At 38.3% G+C, this 24,159-nt stretch overlaps 2 protein-coding genes and 1 long non-coding RNA gene across 7 annotated transcripts in view; 1 reads left to right on the top strand and 2 right to left on the bottom strand.

The window, feature by feature from the left end:
* Positions 1-24,159, top strand: part of LOC112136641 (C-type lectin domain family 12 member B) — a 127,845-nt gene that overhangs the window by 88,573 nt on the left and 15,113 nt on the right. Inside the window, exons 1-2 of one of the 5 annotated variants that reach the window (XM_024258482.2) lie at positions 17,486-17,861; positions 17,970-18,114. The exons of 3 other annotated variants lie outside the window; for them this stretch is intronic. The gene's annotated coding sequence lies outside the window, so the exon portion shown is untranslated. Of the gene's footprint in view, positions 1-17,485; positions 17,862-17,969; positions 18,115-24,159 lie in introns of those variants that run through there. One more of the 5 variants, XM_024258487.2, reaches the window with a different exon arrangement.
* Positions 410-4,033, bottom strand: LOC118599775. Its single transcript, XR_004949272.1, has 3 exons — positions 3,628-4,033; positions 2,642-2,707; positions 410-1,024 (listed from the first exon to the last, which is right to left on the bottom strand). It is a non-coding gene; the product is annotated as an uncharacterized LOC118599775 (long non-coding RNA).
* Positions 14,579-22,836, bottom strand: LOC112136637 (asialoglycoprotein receptor 1). The gene is made up of 8 exons (XM_024258473.2): positions 22,774-22,836; positions 20,242-20,307; positions 19,864-19,935; positions 16,599-16,703; positions 15,425-15,733; positions 15,007-15,161; positions 14,798-14,913; positions 14,579-14,727 (listed from the first exon to the last, which is right to left on the bottom strand). Exons 1-8 carry the CDS (start codon positions 22,832-22,834, stop codon positions 14,592-14,594), a joined length of 1,020 nt encoding a protein of 339 aa, XP_024114241.2. The 5' UTR covers positions 22,835-22,836; the 3' UTR covers positions 14,579-14,591.

Genomic DNA, 24,159 nt, shown 5'->3' with positions numbered 1-24,159 from the left:
CAATCAGCCTTTTCAGAGGTTTGTGGGGAATAAAGGGAGGAGGGCTGGTCCATGAGACTGATTGAAGCCGTTTGAGGAGCTTAGACCTTCTGATAAAATAATAAAAGCATATAAACTTAAAAAAAACAACTTATGTGGAGTGTTCTTCTGCTGCTTTTGTTGTTAACCACAAAACAAACTTAAAACAGATGAAGTCTCTGCATCTCCGTGTGGGAAACGGAGTACAGTATCCCTCCTTCTTCATTATTGATTATCTCGTTATCATGAGAAAACAAACTTTGTTTTCTCATTGTAACAAGTTATCTCATTATCACAAGAAAATTTAAAAAATCAATAAAAAAAAGTAGGACAGGCTGTTTTCGTCTTCTACTTTATGAATGCGTGGGCCTATATAGGTTTTGTGGAAAGATTTTTTTTTTTGTTTCTTTTAATTCACAATCAGAAAAACACCAACTATCTTTTGGAGAAAGTTCTTTTTGGTTTAGTTTTCAATGTTTTGTTTATAGTTGAAACCATTTTAAATTCACAAAACTATTCTTTGAAAATCAAACCCCTCTTTAATACGTTTCACTAAGAGATTTGATTCAATTTTACATCACCTAAATTTCTAAAAAGTAAAAATAGAACAATGCTTAGCACAAAGAGCATGGGAGCAGAGCACAATTGTGCGGGTGTGCAGCCTAGAATATACATGACCATTTTCACTCAATTGACCCACCAAGTGGTCCACAACCTTACTTATACGTGGGGACCACCTGCGTGTCCCACACAAGTTTGCCCTTTTTTCGCATATTTCTAGCCATAAGGACAATTGTTACTAAGGTTTAAGCCACTAATACACAATCAATAATTTTATTTCAAAATAATTATATGTAAAAAGTGTTTTAAATTGAAATAATACTAATTTATTCAAACTTACAGTAAATGATGATGACGATGATGGCCACACACAGGAGGAAACAAATGATCCCCAAACACCCCAACAGGAGACGAAACCTGCTGCCAGATCCTTGGACTTCTGCTGCTTTAAAAAAAAAATACCAAAATTAGTATCAACAGGAAAATGGATGTTTTGGAAAAACACCTTTATTCATAACGCATACAGTGGTGGACGAAAATGTTGGTACCCCTCAGTTAAAGAAGGACAAACCCACAATTCTCACTGAAATCACTCGAAACTTCACATCACAGGTGTTTTGAAACTCATAATCAGTCAGTCTGCCTATTTAAAGGGAGACCAGTAGTCACTCTGCTGTTTGGTGAAAAGGTGTGTACCACACTGAACATGGACAACAGAAAGCGAAGAAGAGAATTGTCCCAGGACATCCGACAAAAAACTATAGGCAACATCTTAAAGGTAAAGGCTATAAGACCATCTCTAAACAGCTTGAAGTTCCTGTGACAACAGTGGCTCATATTATTCAGAAGTTCAAGACCCACGGGACAGTAGCCAACCTCCCTGGACGTGGCCGCAAGATGACAATTGATGACAAATTGAAGAGACTGATTGTTCGAATTGTATCCAGAACAACCTCCAAAGAAATTAAAGGTGAACTCCAAGGCCAAGGTACATCAGTGTCGGATCGCACCATTCATCGTTGTTTGAGCCAAAGTGGACTTCAAGGAGGACACCACTGCTGAAAAGAAATCATAAAAAAGCGAGACTGGAATTTGCAACAATGGATGTTGACAAGCCACAAATCTTCTGGGAGACTGTCCTTTGAACAGATGAGACCAAACTGGAGCTTTTTGGTAAGGCACATCAACTCTATGTTCGTAGACTAAAAAACCAAGCATACAAAGAAAAGAACACTGTCCCTACGGTGAAACATGGAGGAGGCTCAGTAATGTTTGGGGGCTTCTTTGCTGCATCTGGCACAGGGTGTCTTGAATGTGTGCATGGTAGAATGAAATCTGAATACTATCAAGGTATTCTGGAGAGAAAGGTGCTGCCTAGTGTCAGAAAGCTTGGTCTCAGTCGCAGGTCATGGGTCTTCCAACAGGAGAACGATCCAAAACACACAGCCAAAACCCCCAAGAATGGCTGAGAGAAAAGTGTTGGACTTTTCTAAAGTGGCCTTCCATGAGCCCAGATCTGAATTCCATTGAACATTTGTGGAAGGAGCTGAAACATACCATTTGGAGAAGACACCCATCAAACCTGAGACAACTGGAGCAGTTTGCTCGTGAGGAGTGGGCCAAAATACCTGTTGACAGCTGCAGAACGCTCATTGACAAATACAGAAATCGTTTAATTGCAGTGATTGCCTCAAAAGGTTGTTTAACAATATATTGAGTTATGTGTACCATCATTTTTGTCCAGGCCTGTTTCATTAGTTTGTTTTTTTAAATAATTATGTTAATTGACAATTCAAATTGATGGCTGATTTTGATTGTTTGATTTTCAATAAATTTGTATTCATTGTTACTTTTGGAAGTTTTGAGTGATTTCAGTGAGAATTGTGGGTCTGTCCTTCTTTAATGGAGGGGTATCTGCTAGTGTTTAAGGGCTAAACTACAACAGCATCTGAAACTGACAGTTTAAAAAAAATTTAAAACCAAATTGATTTGTTTTCAAATTTGCAGTGTTGGTGTCATATTCCAAAAGCATAAGCTTGAATTGTCCGCATCAGATACTTACTTACTACAGCAGTTTGTGTAGTCTCTTTGCTAATTGGGTCAAAATCAGCTTCTGGGTTCTTCTTTGCTGCACAACAGAAAAAGAGCAAAAAGTTAACAAGCATTAAAGTTTGTCCAGTAAAAAATTGAGCTTTGGTTATAAAAGTTGTTTGAAGAAGCTTTGGGAGGTAGGTCTTGGGACATTTATAGAAGTATGGAGTGGATGCATATTTCAGTTTGACTTATTTATTAACATCTGAGCTTTTGCTCCAGTGTTGAAATTCTTTCTGCTACTGTGACTTTTCAACCGTTCATGCAATAAACTCAATTCCAGCAGATTCTGAGTCAGAGGAAAGCAGATCTGTAGTGAATTGTAACACTTTACAACAGTGAAGTGCCAATGCAATCAATAGCGATCGCTATAAAAAAATTACTTCTCTCCGTGTCAACATTCAAAGAGTTTGCGAAAGTGTTTTATTTTGATGTCGCTGGGGACAACACCTGTGTTAAAAGCTAACTTGTACAAATTTTTAAACAATGTCATCCACTGATAAAAGCAGAAGTAGTGTTTTTGAAAAGTCTAGAGACATCTATGAAATGTATATGTCATATAGCAAAACAGCAAGTTGGATGGCTCAGTTGGTTGAGTGTTGTGCTGATGCTCAGGAAACTAACAATCTACTGCTAAATGTAGCCACTGGCGACCCCTGAAGGGATGGGCAGAAAGATGATCACAACAATAACAAGCAAAACAGCAGGTTTTCAGTTTTTATTACAGGAAAAAAAGTCTTTGACATTTGTTTTACAGAAATAATTATATGATCTTGAATCAGCAAACGAACAGGTTTACCAGTAAACCTGAACTGAAGCCAATTTAGCTCAAGGGTCATAACAAATGTTTGGTCTCTGTTGGTGAATCAAGTTGGGGTGTCAAAAATAATCATGAAATCAGAATTTGTTACATTGTTGATAGAAAACATCGTATTTGAAAACAATTACATGACTTACTTGGTGCATTCTCTTTTTTTCTCTTTTGTTTCCCTTTTTTAATTTCAGAATAAACTGGTTCCTCCTGGTATGCTGTATAAAATAAAACGCACACAAAAAACACTGAATGAGACGAGAAAATTGATCTTTAACACTGCTGGTTTCCAAGAAAATTTGTTTGTTTTTTTTATTTATTATGCATATGGTTTTTTGACTTATGAATCATTTCTGTCATCTGAGAAATGTTTATTGGTCATGTCAGGAAAAACATGTTGATTTTAGAGAGTACAACTGAAGTATTGTAACTAGTAATTATACAGAAGATGGGATAACAGGTATATTGCCCTTTTTTAACACAATGTTCCAAAGAAAACAGAAAATCGGCAGAATCAACAAATGTAAGTTCAGGTGTTTTTAGTTTAGCTATTGTCATAACTCACGTGGTGCAGAGGTTTGTTTTGCTGCAACTTGAGAATAAATGGAATCCTCCTCTTTGTTCTCTGTGTGATAGAAGCATGAAAGAATTAGAATCATTAACAAAAGTTAAATTACCTCAATCTCCTCTGTTTGTGATGGGTTTATAGATCAGACAAAACACATCCTCAATGATGGAACCATTTGAACTTTATTACAGAGAGCTCCTAATGTCGATGCAGTCGACATGATGGTTTTATGTCCAAATGATTTATTCATATCAAATGATTTATTCATGGTCATGATGGACATTTGCTCTCTGCAATCGCTCAGTTTACCAGGTAATTCTGGGAAGATGTATCCATGTAATCTTTTGGTCGCTAATATAGACAATAACTTAAATTGTTTTTAAACATATTAATGTGGACAAAACTGGAATAAAACCTTCTAAGATGATTCAAAGAGAAATTAAACCATAAGCAAAATAATTTTTGGTTCTTTTGAAGTAACCTTTGGAAGGGTTTGGTTTAAAACCCTCATGTCCTTTAGTGGGTGTTCTTTCTTAACATACAGTACACGACAACCAAAGGGCCTCTTTATAGAAAAAAGGAACTCTGAGCAAGAACAGAAAAGCATCTTACATAATTACATAATCAGGAATTGATGTTTTTACGTATGTGTTTCACTGGTATAAGTGTTTTTAATTGTTAAAGAAGAATAAACTGTGAGCTCCTCCTTGTTGTCTGTGGAGAAGAAAGGGAAAACAGCATCATGAGAATGACAAAATTCAAACAACACTGCTCTCATGTTTTCTGTATCAATTTTGTTTTATGTCAACATGCAATTTTAGATGCAAAGGCAAATTTTATTGACATAATCAAAGCTTGAAACAAGATTTTAATTACTTTAATACTTCTGTTTTGTTTTGTAGAGTAATACAAAACTAATTATTTGCCACGAAAAGGCAAATAATGTGTTTTGTATTATTAAAACTGATGTTTAACCATCAAAGAAACTAGACAATTCTTAACCACCTTAAAACACCAACGAGTCATAGAATGTTTGTCTAGTAAACAACTTGCAGATCATCTGTTTGAGGCACCAAGTTATCCTCTGTTCTCAGACCAGCTGCTTTAATGTGAACTTACAAACACATTGCAGATTGTTCCACATTTACAACTAGTGTTAAGTCACTGGTGTGTCCGGCACGTTTTGTTTAGGTGCTAAATAGTTCAAAGCTTTATAAACCAGTAACAGAACTTTAAAGTCTATCCTCTGACAGACAGGTAGCCAGTGTAAAGACCTCAGAACTGGACTGATGTGGTCTACTTTCTTGGTTCTTGTGAGAAGGAGCAGTACTATCCATGATATTTGACATGCTGAAATTAAAGCTATTAACAAGTTCATTGACTGAATTCCCTGAGAGGGGAGGAGTTAGAGAAAAAAATCTGCTCAAACATCTTACTAGTATTTTCAGTTATATACCGTTTTGTAATCTCCTCCCTCAAAACATTTGTGTGTACTGGAATTGTGCTCTCACAGAAAACACAGCAGTGATCAGACAGACCTAAATCACATACAGTCACCTTAGAGATGTTCAGACCTTTGGAAATCAATAAATCAAGAATATTCCCTCTGTTGTGTGTGGGCTCTGTGACATGTTGAAATTGTCCAGAGTGTTTATCAGGTCCCTAGTCCCTTTGTTCTCAAGATTTTCATAATGGATGTTAAAATCTCCAGCCATGATTATACCGTCAAAATCAAGACAAATTATAGACAGCAGTTCAGTAAACTCAAGGTTAAATTCTGGACTGTATCTAGGGGGGCGACAGATATTGACAAATATGGTTTTGAATGAGGCCTTCAGCTGTAGGGCTACATAACACCATAATTGGGAGGAGCTGACTCTGTGAGAACTGCTCCCCTACTATTCTCATCTAACCAGGTTTCAACTAAAAACATAAAATCAACTTTGTACGCAGTGATAAAATCATTAATTAAAAATGTTTTTCCTGCTAAAGACCTGACATTTAAAAATTCTAACTTCAGAGGTCTTGGAGTAATAATATTTTCATTTACCTTCTGTTTCTGGAAATGAGCAGTGGAAATGTTTACCTCTTTTAAAGTCCTTTGTTTGGGTTTTGGCCAGATTACATTCCTCCTGTTAGTGACAAGTACAGAAACGGTGTGTGTTTCTAGAGAACAGGGTCCCAGGTTTTTCTGGAGAACATCATGACTGTTGGTATTTATTGTAAAAGAATTGACATTGCTCTGCAAAGGTCACAGCTTTGATCTATGGGCCTGTTGGTGTGACAGAGGACTGAGTTCGAGTTTTGTGTAGCTCTTCTAATTTGTGATGTAATTTTATTTTATCTTGCTTGAATTGACTGCACTTTTGCTTTATTTTTGACAAACTTTTGTGTTGCACCTGACAGTTCATTAAAAGCCGCCCCTTTCATAGCCCCTCCAAGTCACTTTCTTTTCTCTTCCCTGGGACTTGATTGTAACATGAGTGGGGTCTCGTCCGGGATATTGAACAGTCAAGCAAACCACACCTTATCATAGTTCCTCCAGTTAATGAAATGGACGTTCTTATCTTACACCTTCTTTCCCATTCCCAGGGTCTGGAACCTAACAAAAGTGGGGTCTTGTCCGGGATAGTGGACATTCAAGCAAACCGCACCTTATCACAGTCTCTCTGGTTCCGAACATTTATTTCCTTATGAAACACCTTCCCTCAAAGGTTTACAACCTAACATGGATTAAATTGGGATACCTCCACCTCCAGCTGAAAAGCCAACAATGGCGTCATTGGCCTTAAACAAGATTGTACGAGTATATCCCATTTACCAATTACTAATTGATAAACATATGTGAGTAACATGAAGATTGTAAAAGCAAATTGTAAATTACACAAGCTATAAAACTAAAGTTAAAGTGAAAAAAATAAATACTCAATCAAAACACTAATCTACCTAAAATAGTTATGAATAAAGTAACAGTAAAAATGAGTATTTAATCTAAAGCTCTGAGACAATTTAATAATCAAGAGACTTACTTTTTGGAGCTGTAGCACTATTTTTAAATTCCACAGTGGAGTAGTGGATGTCCTCCTCCATCCTTCAACATCAAATTCTGCTGTGCATCAAAGCAGGGCGAGCTTAAATAGAGTCAGTGTTCATTTTAAATCTAGAGATCAGCAGACCTCTCAAAAAGCAAACTACTTCTTCTTCCTCTGTAACAGTTCCTACCAGCTTTAGACCATGTGGCATAAGATCTCTCTTTAAAGATGTGGTTTGCATTTGCACCATGTTCATGAAGTCTTTTTGAGGAAGTGTATGTGTTTTTCTTTTAATTTGCAAATCATTTTCCAGAAATTTAATGTGATGCTTTTACCGTTAGAGAGTGATGCAGATGAGTTTCTGACCTGTACTCTTTGTTCCTGAAAATCCAAACAAAGACAAAAGGAATTTAAAGCTTTTATATTCCTCATATATTGTGCTAGGGTCAGCCACAGTGCAGACAGAACTGTGCCTTAACGATTATTACTGCAATATTATTGTGTCATAGTGTTAAGTAAAACATTGTGTTGTAAACACTTATTTTCTTTCAAACCTTTAAGAATTGTAACTAATAATTAGTTCTCATAAAATCCTGGCAGATTTTGATTGTTTCTGTTAGGTTTATGTCATATAAATGTTTTAAACAAAATTATTGAAATTACCTGTAAAAGTTTGTTTTGCATTTTATAAGCCCATCACACAGATGTCTAAAGTTGATTAATCGGTTTTGTTAAAATAAGTAAAATTAGTTACTCAACCATGCTATATTTCACCACATCAGCTTTATGAATTTCAAAACTATAAACAACATCCATGTGTTCATTGTTGATGTGAAATTGTAAAATGTTTCATGCAGTTTGGAAATCATAGTGTCACAGTGTCGGTTTTCACTCATGTGTGAAGTCTATTGTCACCATACTTGGTTCTCTTATCATGAAGCTGTTTCCTGCCACCACTCAGCTGTGTGGTTTTTAATCTTTTCATCTCTGTCCATGTGTTGCTCAAATCTTCTACTCACCTCATGTCATGTTCTAGTCATCACTTTACCAACTCTGTTTGGAACCACTGAAATTAACTTTTGTAAGTTTGGTGAGTGTGTCTGACCGGAGTGTTTGTGTTGACCTGTGGATGGATTCATGTGTTCAGTCCGTTTAACCACTCTGACGTTGAATATTGTCATGTGGGCGAGTGTATTCAGAAGACAATACACAATGTATTAGTAACGCCGGAGTCACACAGGACGCGGAACGGCGTGCGCTTCCATTCGGCGCCCATGTTAACCTATGGCGTCGGTCACACCAGGCGCGGAGCGACGCGCAGCGGCGCGGAGGGTCCGCGCGGTGCAGCGCAACGTTTCGGCGTCTGGCCTATTTCTTCCGCGCGACGCGAGCGCTCCGCGTCAATACTGGCAGGAAGTTGCATCGAAATACATGAGAAAATCCGGTTTATTTTCAAAATAGAACCAATTTTTCACAATAAAACGCCGCGATTGACAAATGTGATCATGTTTTTGTGTCTAAACAGACTGTAGAGATGAAAATATGCATACAATCAAAACACACAGACACGCGTGCGTGAGAGCCCCCACCCCGGACACCACAGATCTCTGGACCAGGTGGGCTGCAGGGTTCTGGGAGGAAAATAAGCAGGGCAGACGGGGGGGCACACTGGAGCGGGGCATGGGGCTGTGTTTGAACGAGAGAGAGGCAGAGGAGCGGTTCTTCTTGGAAGAAACATCAGGTAATATTTTTAGTTTATTAATTTACCGACGGAAACACGTGGGAGCGCGTGCGTGCACACAGACACACAACAAAACAGACAGACAGACACGCACACGCGCGTGCAAACCGATCAATGAAGTGGGCCGACTGCGGAGTTGGGGGGCGGGGTCTGTGTCAACAGGGGCAGAGACCATCCTCTTTTAGCAGAAACATGGGGAGATATCCTGGTTATTGACCATGATAGCAAAAAAAGCAATAGCTCTAGCAGAAGCGCCTCGACCGTCGCGGAAAAAAAATCGCGTCCGGTGTGACCAATAGAGCGCCGCGAATCGGCGCGCACTCCGCTCCGCGCCTCCGCGCCGCCACGCGACGCTCTCGCGTCCGGTGTGACTCCGGCGTAAAGGTTGTATGTAGATCATTGAATAAAAGTGGATCTTTTTCTGTGTTAATGGAAATGTGTTAATGTCTGTTGGTTGCACATATACACTGTAAAAACAGGACCCCTAAAAATAAGTCAAAAATTCTATACATTTAAAAACATTTCTTTAAATAAGCAAAAAAATCTGCCAATTGGATTCTTACTAAGATTTTTTATCATAAAATAAATCATTTTAGTCACTAAGACATGTTTAAATTATTTTAATAAAAGTATTCGTCAGACTGAAAAAAGCAGTCTTTCTTGAAACGAGGGTATTTTTAGTTTCTTCAGATTCAGTTTTTGTGCTGTTGCTGTTGATAGTAAAGTTGAGACCGTCTATCAGCCTCTATCAGGATCAACTGGACTAAGTTGAATTATCATTTTACCTTCATTGTTTATGTGTAGTACTTTGCAAAAAACTTAGTTGTTAGAGCTTTTTTAAATTAACTAAATTAACTAAATGCAGTTAAAATCAACTTTAACTGCAAAAAAGAGAGAAAATGAACACCAGAAAGACCAAGAAGTCTCATCAAATATCAGTATGGCAAACTATCGTAATATTTCAACTCACAATTACCGATCCTCTCTTTCCCATGATTGTTTTTTAAAGAGCACAACAAAATTCCACCAGTGGTGCTTCTCGTAAGCATAACAGTGAAGTGTAAGGATGCCGTCGCAAAGCCGTCATCAAGTTTTACTGGACCGATAAGTTTTTAGCCTTAATGTTTAAAAACATTGTGGTGCGGGGACAACGTGAACACGGGTTGCACTTCTCCGTCTCTTCCCGCTGCTTATCCCCATGCAGAGGGGAGGGGCTCCTCAGACCGCGAGCAAACAGTTCCAAGCTGTGTCTAAAGTAGATGCAGACAGATGCTGTCTCTAATGTAACAAAAATGTGGATTGTATGGGCAGTATTAGCAGTAATCTATCCAAACTCTGTGCTAAAATACACCAGATTGTACTGAAGAGGTGCGTAGCGTTTGACTGTCCAATTGAGATATCTGGCGACGTTATTAATCAATAAGATATGCGTGGTAGTGGTACACATGTGGATAACTTGACTGAAGCGTTGAGCATGAAAGGAAAGTGCTGGGAAATATAATAAATAGGAGGGGTAAGTAAATATGGGTACCAGCACTGGAAAAAAGCAATGATCATGTAATATTAACTGGCTGAATAGTAATATTGTGCCTCAATAATAATAAATTATCTGACATAAAATGTAAAATGACAAAAAATACATTTTTATGAATTTTTGTTTCCACATTTTTTTGTTCTTTGAAGTGAGAAAGCCGTTTGATTTACTCTGCATTTCAGTTCTTAATTAGATCTTTGTTACCTTATAATGTCTGTAATTAATATAAAGACACAATCATGTTTTTTGTAAATTCTATTTTATTGTTGGAAAGGGTGGTACATTAAAATCTGAATTGCTCAAAAAAGGTTTTGCAGAAAATAAAAAGATATAATTCATTCATCCTCGAAGGTCGGGGGTATGTAGCCCTCAGGATGCCGGATGCGGCACCAGGTGCTAACCGGGCCTGGACGCGGCACCAGACACGGTACCAGACCCAGTTCATGTCTGGCGCCACGTCCAGGTCCAGTTTGAGTCCGGTACTGCGTCCAGCCCCGGATCCAGCGCCAGGTGCTAACCGGGCCTGGATGCGGCGCTAGATGCGGACCGGGCCCGAAAGCGGCACCAGACACGGTACCAGACCCAGTTCACGTCTGGCGCCGCGTCCAGGTCCAGTTCGAGTCCGGTACTGCGTCTAGCCCCGAATGCGGCACTGGACGCGGTACCAGACGCAAACTGGATGCCGGGTTAGGATTCCGGTTAAAGTGCTCTTGTCCCCTGTTTTTTTTTTTCCTTTGTTGTTATTTTTTGAAGGTTTTATTTGTATGTATTTTAATTGCCGCTACAAATCCCCCTTGTGTTCTATTGTACTTCGACTCCACTCCACTCAAGGAAAGAGAGAGAGTGAGAGAAACTTTTGCTCCTCCTCAGAGAACTAAAGAGATGTGACAGTAAAGCAGCTTAAACTTGTAAGTTCTGGTCCAACTAGTCACCGTTCACTGATTCATGGAGCTTTAAATGAGGTTATAGTTAAAAAAAATGCTCTACATTAGTCCAGGAGTCTTTTTCTACTTTAGCCAGACAACTGAGCGCTGAGCAAGTCTGAACACGAATCCTGCAGGGACAGGAAGTTAGGTAGTAAGTAGAAAATGTAGCACAGGGGTGTAATTTTCAAAATAAAAGGACTATGTTTATGGCAAGTTCATAGCTTCCTCACTACAGGTCTGAAACTAAATTAATTTTTCATATTTTCGGATTAAAATTGCCTTAGAGGACAGGATGCAAAAGACAGTTTAGCCGGCTGTGAATATAGAACAAGAGTCACTTTGGGTTTAACTGTCAAAACCAAGAAAATGTGTTTAAACCGAAAATGCAGGAAACTGGGCTTAGTGGAAACTTAAACATTTAATAAATAAACTCATGAAGAAATAAGCAAATGACATGACAATGTAGAACTGAAAACCAGACACTTTTGTACACTGAAGACAATTAATAGAAAAGAAAACAGCTGTGGATGATGAACATGAACCTGAGTGACAGAATATGACTAGAACTCCACTTAAAAAACTAAAATCCTCACAACAGTTTGATATTGACAGTAATATTAATAATTTCAGCATTCTGGGGATAAAAGTTGTTGGATTTATGTTGAAAATATTACAATTTATATGAAACTTGATTTATGTTGATTCTACTGCTTCACAATGGCATAATAAAGAGTCTCCAGTGTTTTCATTCTTTGGATGTTTTCCAACTGTTCTGGGAGTATGGGGTCCGGGGAGCCTTCCTTACTGAGGGCTGTCGGGTCTGTGTATGACCGGACCAGGAGCTTGGTTTGCATAGCCGGCAGTAAGTCAGACCAGTTGGACTCCGGCAGGGCTGCCCTTTATCACCGATTCTGTTCATAGTTGGTGGACAGAATTTCTAGGCGCAGCCAGGGGCCGGAGGAGATCTGGTTTGTGGACCACAGGATTTCATTTCCGCTCTTTGCGGATGATGTTGTTCTGTTGGCTTCATGGAGCCAGGACCTCCAGCATGCATTGGAGTGGTTTGCAGCTGAGTGTGAAACGGCTGGGATGAGGGTCAGCACCGTTAAGCCTGAAGCCATGGTTCTGGACCGGAGAAAGGTAGTTTGTCCTCTCATGGAGGGTGGAGTGCTCCTGCCTCAGGTGGAGGAGTTTAAATATCTTGGGGTCTTGTTCACAAGTGAGGGAAGACCGGAGCGTGAGATCGACAGGCGGATTGGAGTGCCGTCCGCCATTTTGCGGTCGCTGGTGAAAAGAGAGCTGAGCCAGAAAGCAAAACTCTCAATTTACCGGTCGATCTTTGTTCAAGTACTCACCTATAGTCATGAGCTCTGAGTCGTGACCGAAAGAACGAGATCCCGTCTACAAGGGGCTGAAAGGAGTTTTCTCTGGAGGGTGGCTGTGCGCTCCCTTAGAGATAAGGTGAGGAGCTCGGTCACCGGGAGGGAGCTCAGAGTAGAGCCGCTTCTCCTCCGCATCGAGAGGAGCCAGTTGAAGAAGATGGATGGATGTTTTCCAAGTCTACGACAATAAATTGTATCACCTTCACCAACACGAGTCATATAACTATGAAGGTATTTCCTAATACATGTACATATATTAACAATTTTGTTAATTTCTATATTATTTAAAGCATTAAAAAAACACACAATAAAAACATTTTTGTTGCCCTTATCCAACTTTAAGCCCCTGTCCCTCAAAAATCCTTTGCACGTCCCTGTTAGGGACCCGTGATTTAATGGGAGCGGCCCGCACTTAGGGGGGCGATGAGTTGAGGACACCCAAAATGTCAACAAGTGACGCAGAGGAATTCCGAGCATCAACATGGTAAGGCCCGGGAACAGTGTTGTTATGGAAGCAACAGAGTGCAGACCAGGAGAGAGAGATGCAGAGGATTTAATCAACTGGTCGATGCGCCACTAAAACAATTTCAAATATTCAAATAAAGCGCTGCCTGCTCTCAGTTTGAGCGTCAATTTTCTTTTTTTTTTCCTTTGATAAGAGCGACCCCTTCTTCCGTCATGTGTTATACAGTGAAAACAGGCTGCACAGCTGATGACTCCAGCCGGAGCGGCGTTCCAGCTCCAATTCTTTAACCGGAACATCGCCCCAAACCGTTCCGGCTTACTTTCATCCCTGGCAGTAACAGATGTTGAACGTAGAAAACTTGCTCAGGAAGTTATTCAAAAGAAAACATATGCATATAGTTTTTAGTTTTTTTTTTATTGTTTAACATTTTCTAAGTTCTTTTTTTGCATGCAGAAGTGGACAGAGACGTGGGTTGTACGAAGAGTTCTATTTAACCATCGTGTTCTCATATTGGGTCCAGATGACCCGACCCTTATATTGACGTGTGATCCCTCCCATGACAAAGGTGGACAGGATTTTATATCTGCCAGTGAAGATAAAAGAAATCCTTGAAAAAAAGAGTTCAGTATATCCATAACTGGATATGTTTAGAAACAATTTTACTGATGTGAGGTACAAAGAAACAGTAAGAAAAAGAGGAGTTGGAACGCTGAAAAACTAAACCCAGTAACCCTCTTATCACCTTGATTTTCTCTGTTAATACACACTGAAAAGAGCAAGAGTTCAGTTGTTGCTTGCAGGAAGGCATCTGCAGGGTTTTTTGCCATCTTACTACAATAACCCCCACCTTAAAGTAACCAAACGGACACACAAACTGCTGTGAAGAACAAAATCATTTAATGAAAAACAGCAAAAGTTCCCTCAATCTAATCCCAGTCAAATTGTGAAAGTGATGAAAGAAATCAAATCCAAATCCTCAATTGGTAAACAGTGAAAACAAAACTACAACAAAACCACATCTAAAGCGAGCAGAATAAGGTGTGTTGCATTTAAATTAAATATGAAAGGAGAACCACAAAACGTTGTGACTTTTGGCTTAAACAAAGTTTGACCAAAAAGAGAGAGAGAAAAAAACACCCTCCCCTGTGCTGCAGTGCATTGTGGACTGCTCAGGATTAATTATTTGTAGTAGGAGTTTACATTTTAGTACTGCAATAATGTAAAGCTGCATGCATTATGATTTAAGGCATTTTGTAACACTTTTAAGCATGATAATTGCGATTATATTCTACCTATAAATCTTTTTAACTAAAGATAATTATGTTTGTTATTGTGTAGAACAAAACTAAATGTTCATAAAGTATAATTTCAAGGTAAAAGTTAATTTCTCTCCTAAAACACATGTAAGCATAATTATAAGTTTGATGAGAATGTAGCAGGAAAAGAGCTCAGTTTAACTAATCAGAAAATTAAAGCTTTAATCTCACAGATGAATCTGTTCAGAGCGCTATTTCTCTCTTTGTACCAGCTGTGACTCTCAGTTGCATTTTGGATAATAAGTGTAAAATTTTCTGGGCTCCCTTCGTTGTTCCAGTTCCTAAAAGTAATGAAAAACACATCAGTAAAGGTATTAAACATGTTAATATGTCCTAAGAATTGTTCTTTACCCAAGTGTCTCTTGAGTGTCGTCCACCCAGGTCCAGTTGTTGGAAATTTTTCTTAAACCAATCCAGTATCCGTACTGGGTGTCATTGCAGTAATCTGTTCTGTTTTTGATGAATGTCTGAAAATAATAATGTAAAATAAAACATTGTTAACTTTAACAGTTTTTAAACATTGAACAAAGTAAATTAAGTTCAACATTTTAGTCACCAACCTGTTCCTCTTGACTGCTGATAACCACCAGGTCTGATTTGTTGTTCTGACAAAACTGTCGACTTTCATCCCATGTTTTCAATGAAGAGTTAAAGTTATAAAAATAATAGCAGCTTTTATTAAACTCAATCCAGTCATTGGGACACATCTGACAAACTGTACAAATGAAAGAGAAAAAACAAAAATTATATGGTTTAACTTTAATGCTAAATGACTTTAAAATTAACATGGAAATCTTAACAGAAAACCTGCAAAATGAAAAATAAAAACTATTTCTACTCACAGACCAAACTACTTTGTCATATTTATTTTCTTCTTAATTTAATTGTGGTTGTATATAAAGACAACAAATTAAAACCAGGGCTACTTATGTTTAATAAAAAGCAGAAGTTTGTTAGAATTCCATATTAAACATTTACCTTCAACAGGACAGAAGAGATCGCCTGGAAAGTTTGTGTAACTGATGATTGCTGCCTGGATCCTGTTGAGTTCGTCACTGTTGTTTCTCAGCTGCTCGATCTGCATTTGTTGGATTGTCATGATAACCTTCATCTCCTTGGTTTTGTTCTCTAAGAACATATTCTCAGCAGTCAGATGCTCAGTCAGATTCTCTAATTTCGTCATGTTCATCCTCAGATCTTCAGTTTGGATTTGTAATTCTCTCAGTTGCTCATTTTTTGCTTCCAGGTCACTGAGATTTTGCTTCTCTTTGTTTGTTGCCATGGTGACTGCAACCCAGATAACACAGAATAATCATTAATTTAAATAAAGACGTCTTTTTATACATAAAAGCACATTTCTACTGCAGTTTCTCTTATTTTGTGACAAGCATTTCTATAATGATTCCAAGATTCAGTATTTTTTTTCCTTCTCACTGAACTATTTGTGAATTTTCTTTCACAAAACTGTCTTTCGTTTTTCTACTCTACTAAAGTTCAATAGGAATTACCTTAGGATTAATCACTGCTCATTATGGTGAATAGCACTGATTAACATTATGGGTGTTTATTGGGTGGGTGTGGTCATTTTTAGAGGATTTTTAGCTGGAAAACCATGAGTATATACCAACAGACAAAACAGGAAAAAGAAGAATGAAATCTAAGACACTCAAGAGAAGTTAATGGAAGTTAAGAATGAGAAAAAGACAGAAAAGGAGAGAAAAGGCAAAAGAAGGGTTAGAAAATGGTAACTATGTATAATTGATATCATGTATTTACTGTTTTGTTCCTTCATTCAAGTATTTTTCATCCCTTTTAAGTAAAATCTGAAATATTAAAGAAAATATATAAGACAATTATTTGTTCCTACTAGTGAGTGCTTAACAAAATAGCACGTATCCAATACATTTAATGCTTTTTCCCAGTAAAAATAATCTATGAAAATACATCTGTTTTAACAATTAAATTTCATTTTATACCTGAATGTTACATGTGTATGTTCCACACAAGTTTGCCCTTTTTCGCATATGTCTAGCCATAAGGGAAATTGTTACTGAGGTTTAAGCTACTAATACACAACCAATAATTTAATTTCAAAACAGTTATATGTAAAAAGTGTTTTAATTTGAAATAATACTGATTTATTTAAACTTACAGTAAATGATGATGACGATGATGGCCACACACAGGAGGAAACAAATGATCCCCAAACACACCAACAGGGGACGAAACCTGCTGCCAGATCCTTGGACTTCTGCTGCTTTAAGAAAAAGTGACCAAAATTATCATCGATAGGAAAACAGTTATTTAGTTCATAAGTCAAATATTACAAAGTTTTTTATTGAATGCATGTAAAAGTAAAACAGGAAGCTTCTGGCTAGGATTTTCCTTTTCCATCATAACAGAGTGTGACAGCTTTACTCTTTCTGACAGAATATCTTTCCAGTATGTCTCCACAATACCCAGAGACTGGGGGTCAGTTCAAAAGTGTGTAACCTTGACTGAAAACGTTTAGCTTTGAAATCTCCTCTGGGCCTGACACTGCCTGTAATGTCTCTTTAATGTGTCTTTAGGTAGAAGTTTGTAACTCCAGTCACTCTTCAAAAAATTACCATCAAAATAATTTGCTCACTACCTTGTTTTATGTCCATGTTGATGTTCTTTTTTTACATTACTACATATGCAACCATAGCTTGTTATCACCTAAGTTGTCTGGGAACATAGATGCCCTTGGACTCATGGGTAGATCAATTTATGGAGATGAGGGCCTGATGGCTGTATTCCCATGATGATGGAACTGCCAGCACTTTTATAAACATGTTATGAAACAACAATACCAACAGAAGCCAAGGATTCCAGATGACCTCGTCCAAACAGAAGAGAAGAAGAGATAAGAGGCTGTTGGTTAACCTGGATCTGGTGCATTGCAGTGTGACATGAAGTGGACCCCATTGGCAACATCTGTCACTATTCTAAATACTCTATGTTACATTAAGCAATGCAGATTATCAGATGGATTATTCTCGCTGACAAATATATCCACACTCATTTTTCCTTGCTTTTCCACCTACATGCCTCAAGATCTCAATTATTCATCTTTGGAGAATCAACTCATCAATAACAGACATCAGTCATATTAGACTATACCATGGCTTTAGACATCAGTGGGGAGACAGCCGTGCCGTTTTGTTAATGTTTCAATATTTGCCTCTACATTAACATGACTACCCTTCTTAAGGAGGGTATGCCATCTTCATCTGTCACTGCATGTAACAGTCCAAGTAGCAGAATATATCTCAAAGTGCCTCAAACCTCTTTTCAGGAAATCTTTATACCTCAAGTGGGGTTGGCCAATTGTTATTTTGCCATCTATCTTTTAGGACATGGTGCCGAATGCAGCGTGTACATTGACTTTTGGGTGAGTGCATGACCCCTCCCCATCTTGGTCGACTACATTAAACAGGGATGAAAGAGGTTTAAAGTTAGTAACATGAAGACTTCTCTGTTACCCATTTTGTCCTTCCAGGAGATCCCAAGCACTGGATCTAAGTGATCTTGTTTGGAAAGCATTGAGACGATTTTCCTGATGACAAATAGTTGCCCAATAAGAAGAACCCTACAAAAGAGTATCCAGAACACAAGCTTCCTATACTCTCACTTTTGTCTTGATGGTAAGATGTCTGTTTCACACAATTCTTCAGTTTCCCATAGACAGTGGAAGCCTTCCCTAGTCTGATGGACAGTTATTTGTCAAGGCACAGGTTTCAGGTTATGGTGGAACCTAAATGTGAGAGTTGACACTGTTGAATGTTAAACATAGACTGATAAGAGGAAACTTTGCAGGTGTATGAATAGGAGTTGGCCTACTGACTTTTATAGTTCGAGAGTTCATATGTCCCTATACAAAAATTCTGTGGGACTTCAAGCAAGTCCTGAAAGCCACTGTGAAGTAGTGGACTGTCAGCAAACAGCAAATACAGGATATTTTTGTCTGCTCTCACAGATTCTGGCAAGTTAAAAAGTCTATACATCCATGCAAATTCACCTTTCTTTCCCCATCCAGATGGTCCCTGTCCTCTACAACAGTGTTTCTTGACTCTAGTCCTTGGGAAACAATCTCCTTCAGTTTTAAAGCCTTTTCTTCTCAAACCCAACTGCCTTTGAGAACTGCTATTTTTAGGCTTCTGCAGAGGTTGACGGTGAACTCAGTCAGGTATACGTAAGCATGAGAACATGGAAAGCATACAGGGCTCTCATGCCCGAGAAGTGACTTGGTAAAGTGGTCCAGAAAGTCAACTTCAACAAGTTAATTCTGCCCTATCTTGAAGGTGTACCATCACCTCTCAAGACAATCCAGAGATTACTCAACAGATGTGGATATCTTTAAATTCTGCATCAGTCGCAGAGATTTGAGAAGGAGGGGAGGGGGGTTAGAAGATTCTCCTTCACCCCCGCAGTTCTGCTAATGCGGAAGGGGTAAGCTACTACAGCATCTGAAACTGACTGTTTTAAAATTATTAAAATATTTTTACAGTTAAAGATGAGCGTTGGTTATAAAAGTAGTTTGAAGAATTTTGGGGAGGTAGGTCAGTTGGGACATTTATAGAAGTATGGAGTGGATGTGTATTTCAGTTTGACTTATTTTTTAACATCTGAGCTTTTGCTCCAGTGTTGACATTCTTTCTGCTACTGTGACTTTTCAACCGTTCATGCAATAAACTCAATTCCAGCAGATTCTGAGGCAGAGAAAAGCAGATCTGCACTGATTTTTAACACTTTACTGCAGTGAAGTGCCAATGCAATCAATGTAAATGGTGATCGTGTAAAAAAAATACTTTTCTCTGTGTCAACACTCAAAGAGTTTCAGTATGTGAAAGAGTGTTTTATTTTGATGTTACTGGGGACAACACCTGTGTTAAAAGTTAACTTGTACAAATTTTCAAACAATGTCATCCACTGATAAGAGCAGAAGTAGTGTTTTTGAAAAGTCATCAATAGACATCTGTGAAATATGAAATGTCATAACTAGCAAAACAGTAAGCTGGATGGCTCAGTTGGTTGAGTGTAGCTCTGATGCGCAGAAAACTAAGGTTTAATTCCCAGGGAGAACAATGAGCTTCATCCAGTGTGGTTCCTTTTGTAAGACCCTTCACTTTACTGCTAAACTATGTAGCCAATAGGGGTCCCAAGTCTGGGTCTCCCTGTGCCAGTCCCCAGCCTGGCCGAAATACTGGATCGTGCCAGGAAAGCACCTGTGCCAATCAGTAAAAGCTGGTTTATTGTGGCGACCCCCGAAGGGATGGGCATAAAGATGACCACAACAATAACCAATAAACCTGAACTGAAAAATAATCATGACATCATAATTTGTTACATTGTTGATAAAACACATTGTCTTTGCAAACAATTACATGACTTACTTGGTGCATTCTCTGTTTTTCTCTTTTGTTTCCCTTTTTTGATTTCTGAATAAACTGGTTCCTCCTGGTATGCTGTATAAAAAAACATAAAAGAAACTGAATGAGATGAGAAAATAGATCTTTGTTTAACACAGCTGGTTTCCAAGAAAACTTTGAGTTTTTTGCCATTTATTATGCATATGTTTTTTTGACTTATGAATAATTTCTGTCATCTGAGAAATGTTTATTGGTCATGTCAGGAAAAACATGTTGATTTTAGAGAGTACAACTGAAGTATTGTGACTAGTAATTACAAATGTTCCAAAGAAAACAGAAAATCAGCAGAATCAACAAATGTAAAGTTCAGGTGTTTTTAGTTTAACTATTGTCATAACTCACGTGGTGCAGAGGAAAATGTTTGTTTTGGTACAACTTGAGAATAAACAAGATCCTCCTCTTTGTTCTCTGTGTGATAGAAGCATGAAAGAATTAGAATCATTAACAAAAGTTAAGTTATCTCAATCTCCTCTGTTTGTGATGGGTTTATAAATCAGACAAAACACATCCTCAACGATGGAACCAATTGAACTTTATTACAGAGAGCTCCTAATGTCGATGCAGTCGACATGATGGTTTTAGAGGAAATTTTCTCTCTGCAGTCGCTCAGTTTACCAGTTAATTCTGTGAAGATTTATCCATGTAATGTTTTGGTCACTAATATAAACAATAGCTTAAATTGTTTGTCACCCTTGTGCTACCCTAGGGATGTTTACATTAAAAGTGGGGTCATCTGGACCCCACAAGACAGTATATTGATTTTTTTTTTTTCAATGATTTCTTTTTTTATTTTATTTTCAATGGTGTCCACGGCAGAGATAAAATCCTGTCCACCTTTGTCCATCTTTGTCATGGGAGGGCTTGGACATCAATATAAGGTTGGGGTCATCTGGACCCCATGAGATAGCACAAGTGTTAAACGTATTAACATCTATCAAGCTAGAATAAAGCATTCTAAGATACTTCAAAGATAGATTTAACCATTAACCTTCATATATTTTATTGTGTATTCTTTTTTAACATACATGACAACCAAATGACTTCTGTATTATAAAAATAGCTCTGAGACAGAAAAGCATAGATTTTAGAATAGAGTTTAAATTGGTGTTAATTACATAATCAGGAATTGATGTTTTTACTTATGTGTTTCACTGGTCAAAGGGGTTTTAATTGTTAAAGAAGAATAAACTTTGAGCTTCTCCTTGTTGTCTGTGGAACTGAAAAATACAGCAGCATCATGAGAATGACAAAATTCAAACAACACTGCTCTCAAGTTTTCTGTATCAATTTTGTTTTAAGTCAACATACAATTTTAGATGCAAAGCCAAATTTTATTGACAAAATCAAAGCTAGAAACAAGATTTTAATTACTTTAATACTTCTGTTTTTGCTTTGTAGAGTAATATAAAACTAATTATTTGCCATGGAAAGGCAAATAATGTGTTTCGTATTATTAATACTGGTGTTGGACCATCTATAGAAACTAGACAATTCTTAGCCACCTTAAAACAACAACGATACATAGAATGTTCGTCTAGTAAACAACCTTCAGATCATCTGTTTGATGCACCGAGTTATCCTCTGTTCTCAGACCAGGTGCTTTAACGTGAAATTACAAACACAGATTTTTCCACATTTACAACTAGTGTTAAGTCACTGGTTTGTCCGGCACGTTTTGTTTAGGTGTCTCAGCTGAGAGCTGCTCAGTGACTTGCCTCCTACACCTGACACTCATGATGGAGTCCATGCAAACCGAAGGCAATGATCCACAACTGTGTAAAAGAATTGACATTGCTCTGCAAAGGTCACAGCTTTGGTCTAGGGACCTGTTGGTGTGACAGAGGACTGAGTTTGAGTTTTGTGTAGCTCCTCTAATTTATGATTCAGTTTTTTTTGTCTTGCTTGAACTGACTGCACTTTTGTTTTACTTTTGATAAACTTTTATGTTGCACCTGACAGTTCATTAAAAGCCCTCCCCTTTCATAGCCCCTCCAAGTCATCATCTTTCCGCTTCCCTGGGACTTGATTGTAACATGAGTGGGGTCTTGTCTGGGATATTGGACAGTCAAGCAAACCGCACCTTATCACAGTTCCTCCAGTTTATGAAATAACTGTTTTTTATCTTACACCGTCTTTCCCCTTCCCTAGGTCTGGAATCTAACAAAAGTGGGGTCTTGTCCGGGATATTGGACAGTCAAGCAAACCGCACCTTATCACAGTTCCTCCAGTTTATGAAATAACTGTTTTTTATCTTACACCGTCTTTCTCCTTCCCTAGGTTTGGAACCTAACAAAAGTGGGGTCTTGTCCGGGATAGTGGACACTCAAGAAAACTGCACCTTATCACAGTCTCTCTGGTTCCGAACATTTATTTCCTTATGATACACCTTCCCTCAAAGGTTTACAACCTAACATGGATTAAATATCCACCTCCAGCTAAAAAGTCAACAATGTCGTCATTGGCCTTAAACAAAGTTGTACATGTATATGCTATTTACCAATTACTAATTGATAAATGTATGTGAGTAACATGAAATTTGTAAAAGCAAATTGTAAATTGTAAAAGCTAAAAAACTAAAGTTAAAGTTAAAAAAAATAAATACTCAATCAAAACGCTAATCTACTTAAAATAGTTACAAATAAAGTGACCGTGAAAAGGAGTATTTTATCTAAAGCTCTGAAACAATGTAATTATATTCTGTATGCGTTGATTAGTTGTTAACAATACTTAAATAAAGGGATCTGTCAAATGGATGCCTGACTGAGAAAACATCAGGGCCAAAGAAACAAGAAAAACAACTTTACAATTTTTTTGCGGTAAAGTTCTTAAGGTATAAACTTGATGAGTATAAATTGATCAAATCAAGAAACTTACTTTGTGGAGCTGAAAAAACACTTAAAAATTCCATTGAGGATCTTTGTATTTTCATCTCCATCCTTCAACATCAAATTCTGCTGTGCATCAAAGCAGAGTGAGCTTAAATAGAGTCAGTGCTGATTTAAAATCTAAAGTTCAGCCGACCTCTCGAAAAAGCAAACAACTTCTTCTTCCTCTGTAGCAGTTCCTACCAACTTTGGACAATGTTGCAAAAGATGTCATTATACTTAAAAGATGTGGTTTCCACCACGGTTCACGAAGTCTTTTTGAGGAAGTGTGAGTTTTTGTTTTTTTTCGAAATCATTTTGGAGAAATTTAATGTAGCTACGAGGGGACCCAAGCCAGGGTCTCATTATGCCGGTCCCAAGCCCGGAAAAATACAGAGGGTTGTGTCAGGAAGGGCATCCGACGTAAAATCTTGCCAAATCAAATATGGAAATCAGACCAATGATATCCATACCAGATCGGTCGAGGCCCGGGTTAACAATGACCGCCATCGGTGCTGTCCACCGACAGGGAGCCGGTGGAAATTGGACTACTGTTGGTCAAAGAAGGAGAGAAGGAAGGCGGGTTCGTAGGGAGAGAGAGAAGAGGAAAGTCACTAGTGTTGGACTGAGAATGTTGGAACTATGACAGGAAAGGGTAGAGAGTTAGTGGACATGATGCAGAGGAGAAAGGTAGACATACTATGTGTCCAGGAGACAAGGTGGAAAGGTAGCAAGGCTAGAAGCTTAGGAGAAGGTTCAGGTTGTTCTATCATGGTGGAGATGGGAAGAGAAATGGAGTAGGAGTTATCCTTAAGGAGGAGTTTGTTAGGAGTGTTGTGGAGATAAAACAAGTGTGAGATAGAGTGATGAGTCTGAATATAGAAATGGAGGGTGTCATGTTCAATGTTGTTAGTGGGTATGCCCCACAGGTAGGATGTGAGCTGGAAGAGAAGGAGAAGTTCTGGTTGGATCTTGATGAAGTGATGACGAGGATCCCTGGAAATGAGAGAGTTGTCATTGGTGCAGATTTCAATGGTCATGCTGGTGCAGGAAACCGAAGGGATGAGGAGGTGATGGGCAGGTTTGGTATCCAAGAGAGGAATGTAGAAGGACATATGGGGGTTGATTTTGCAAAAAAGATGGAAATGGCGATAGTGAATACATTCTTTGAGAAGAGACAGGAACATAGAGTGACCTATAAGAGCGGAGGTAGAAGCACACAGATAGACTACATCTTGTGTAGACGGTGTAATCTGAAGGAGATCAGTGACTGTAAAGTAGTGGTTGGTGAGAGTGTTTCCAGACAGCACAGGATGGTGGTGTGTAGAATGACTCTGGTGGTGAAGAAGATGAAGAAAGAGAGGGCAAAGGCAGAGAAGAGGACAAACTGGTGGAA

This window comes from Oryzias melastigma, linkage group LG16 (genome assembly GCF_002922805.2).
Source record: "Oryzias melastigma strain HK-1 linkage group LG16, ASM292280v2, whole genome shotgun sequence".
Taxonomy (NCBI): Eukaryota; Metazoa; Chordata; class Actinopteri; order Beloniformes; family Adrianichthyidae; genus Oryzias; species Oryzias melastigma.
This window is presented reverse-complemented; position numbering and strand designations above follow the sequence as displayed.

Excerpts from the sequence above, each read along its gene's own strand:
- LOC112136637 (XM_024258473.2), bottom strand. The coding sequence starts at position 22,834 with ATGGAGATGAAAATACAAAGATCCTCAATGGAATTTTTAAGTGTTTTT. Across the intron at positions 16,704-19,863 it reads AAAAACAGAGAATGCACCAA|CAGCAGAAGTCCAAGGATCT; the intron begins GTAAGTCATGTA and ends TTTTTCTTAAAG. Across the intron at positions 15,162-15,424 it reads TCTCTTCTGTCCTGTTGAAG|TTTGTCAGATGTGTCCCAAT; the intron begins GTAAATGTTTAA and ends TCATTTGTACAG.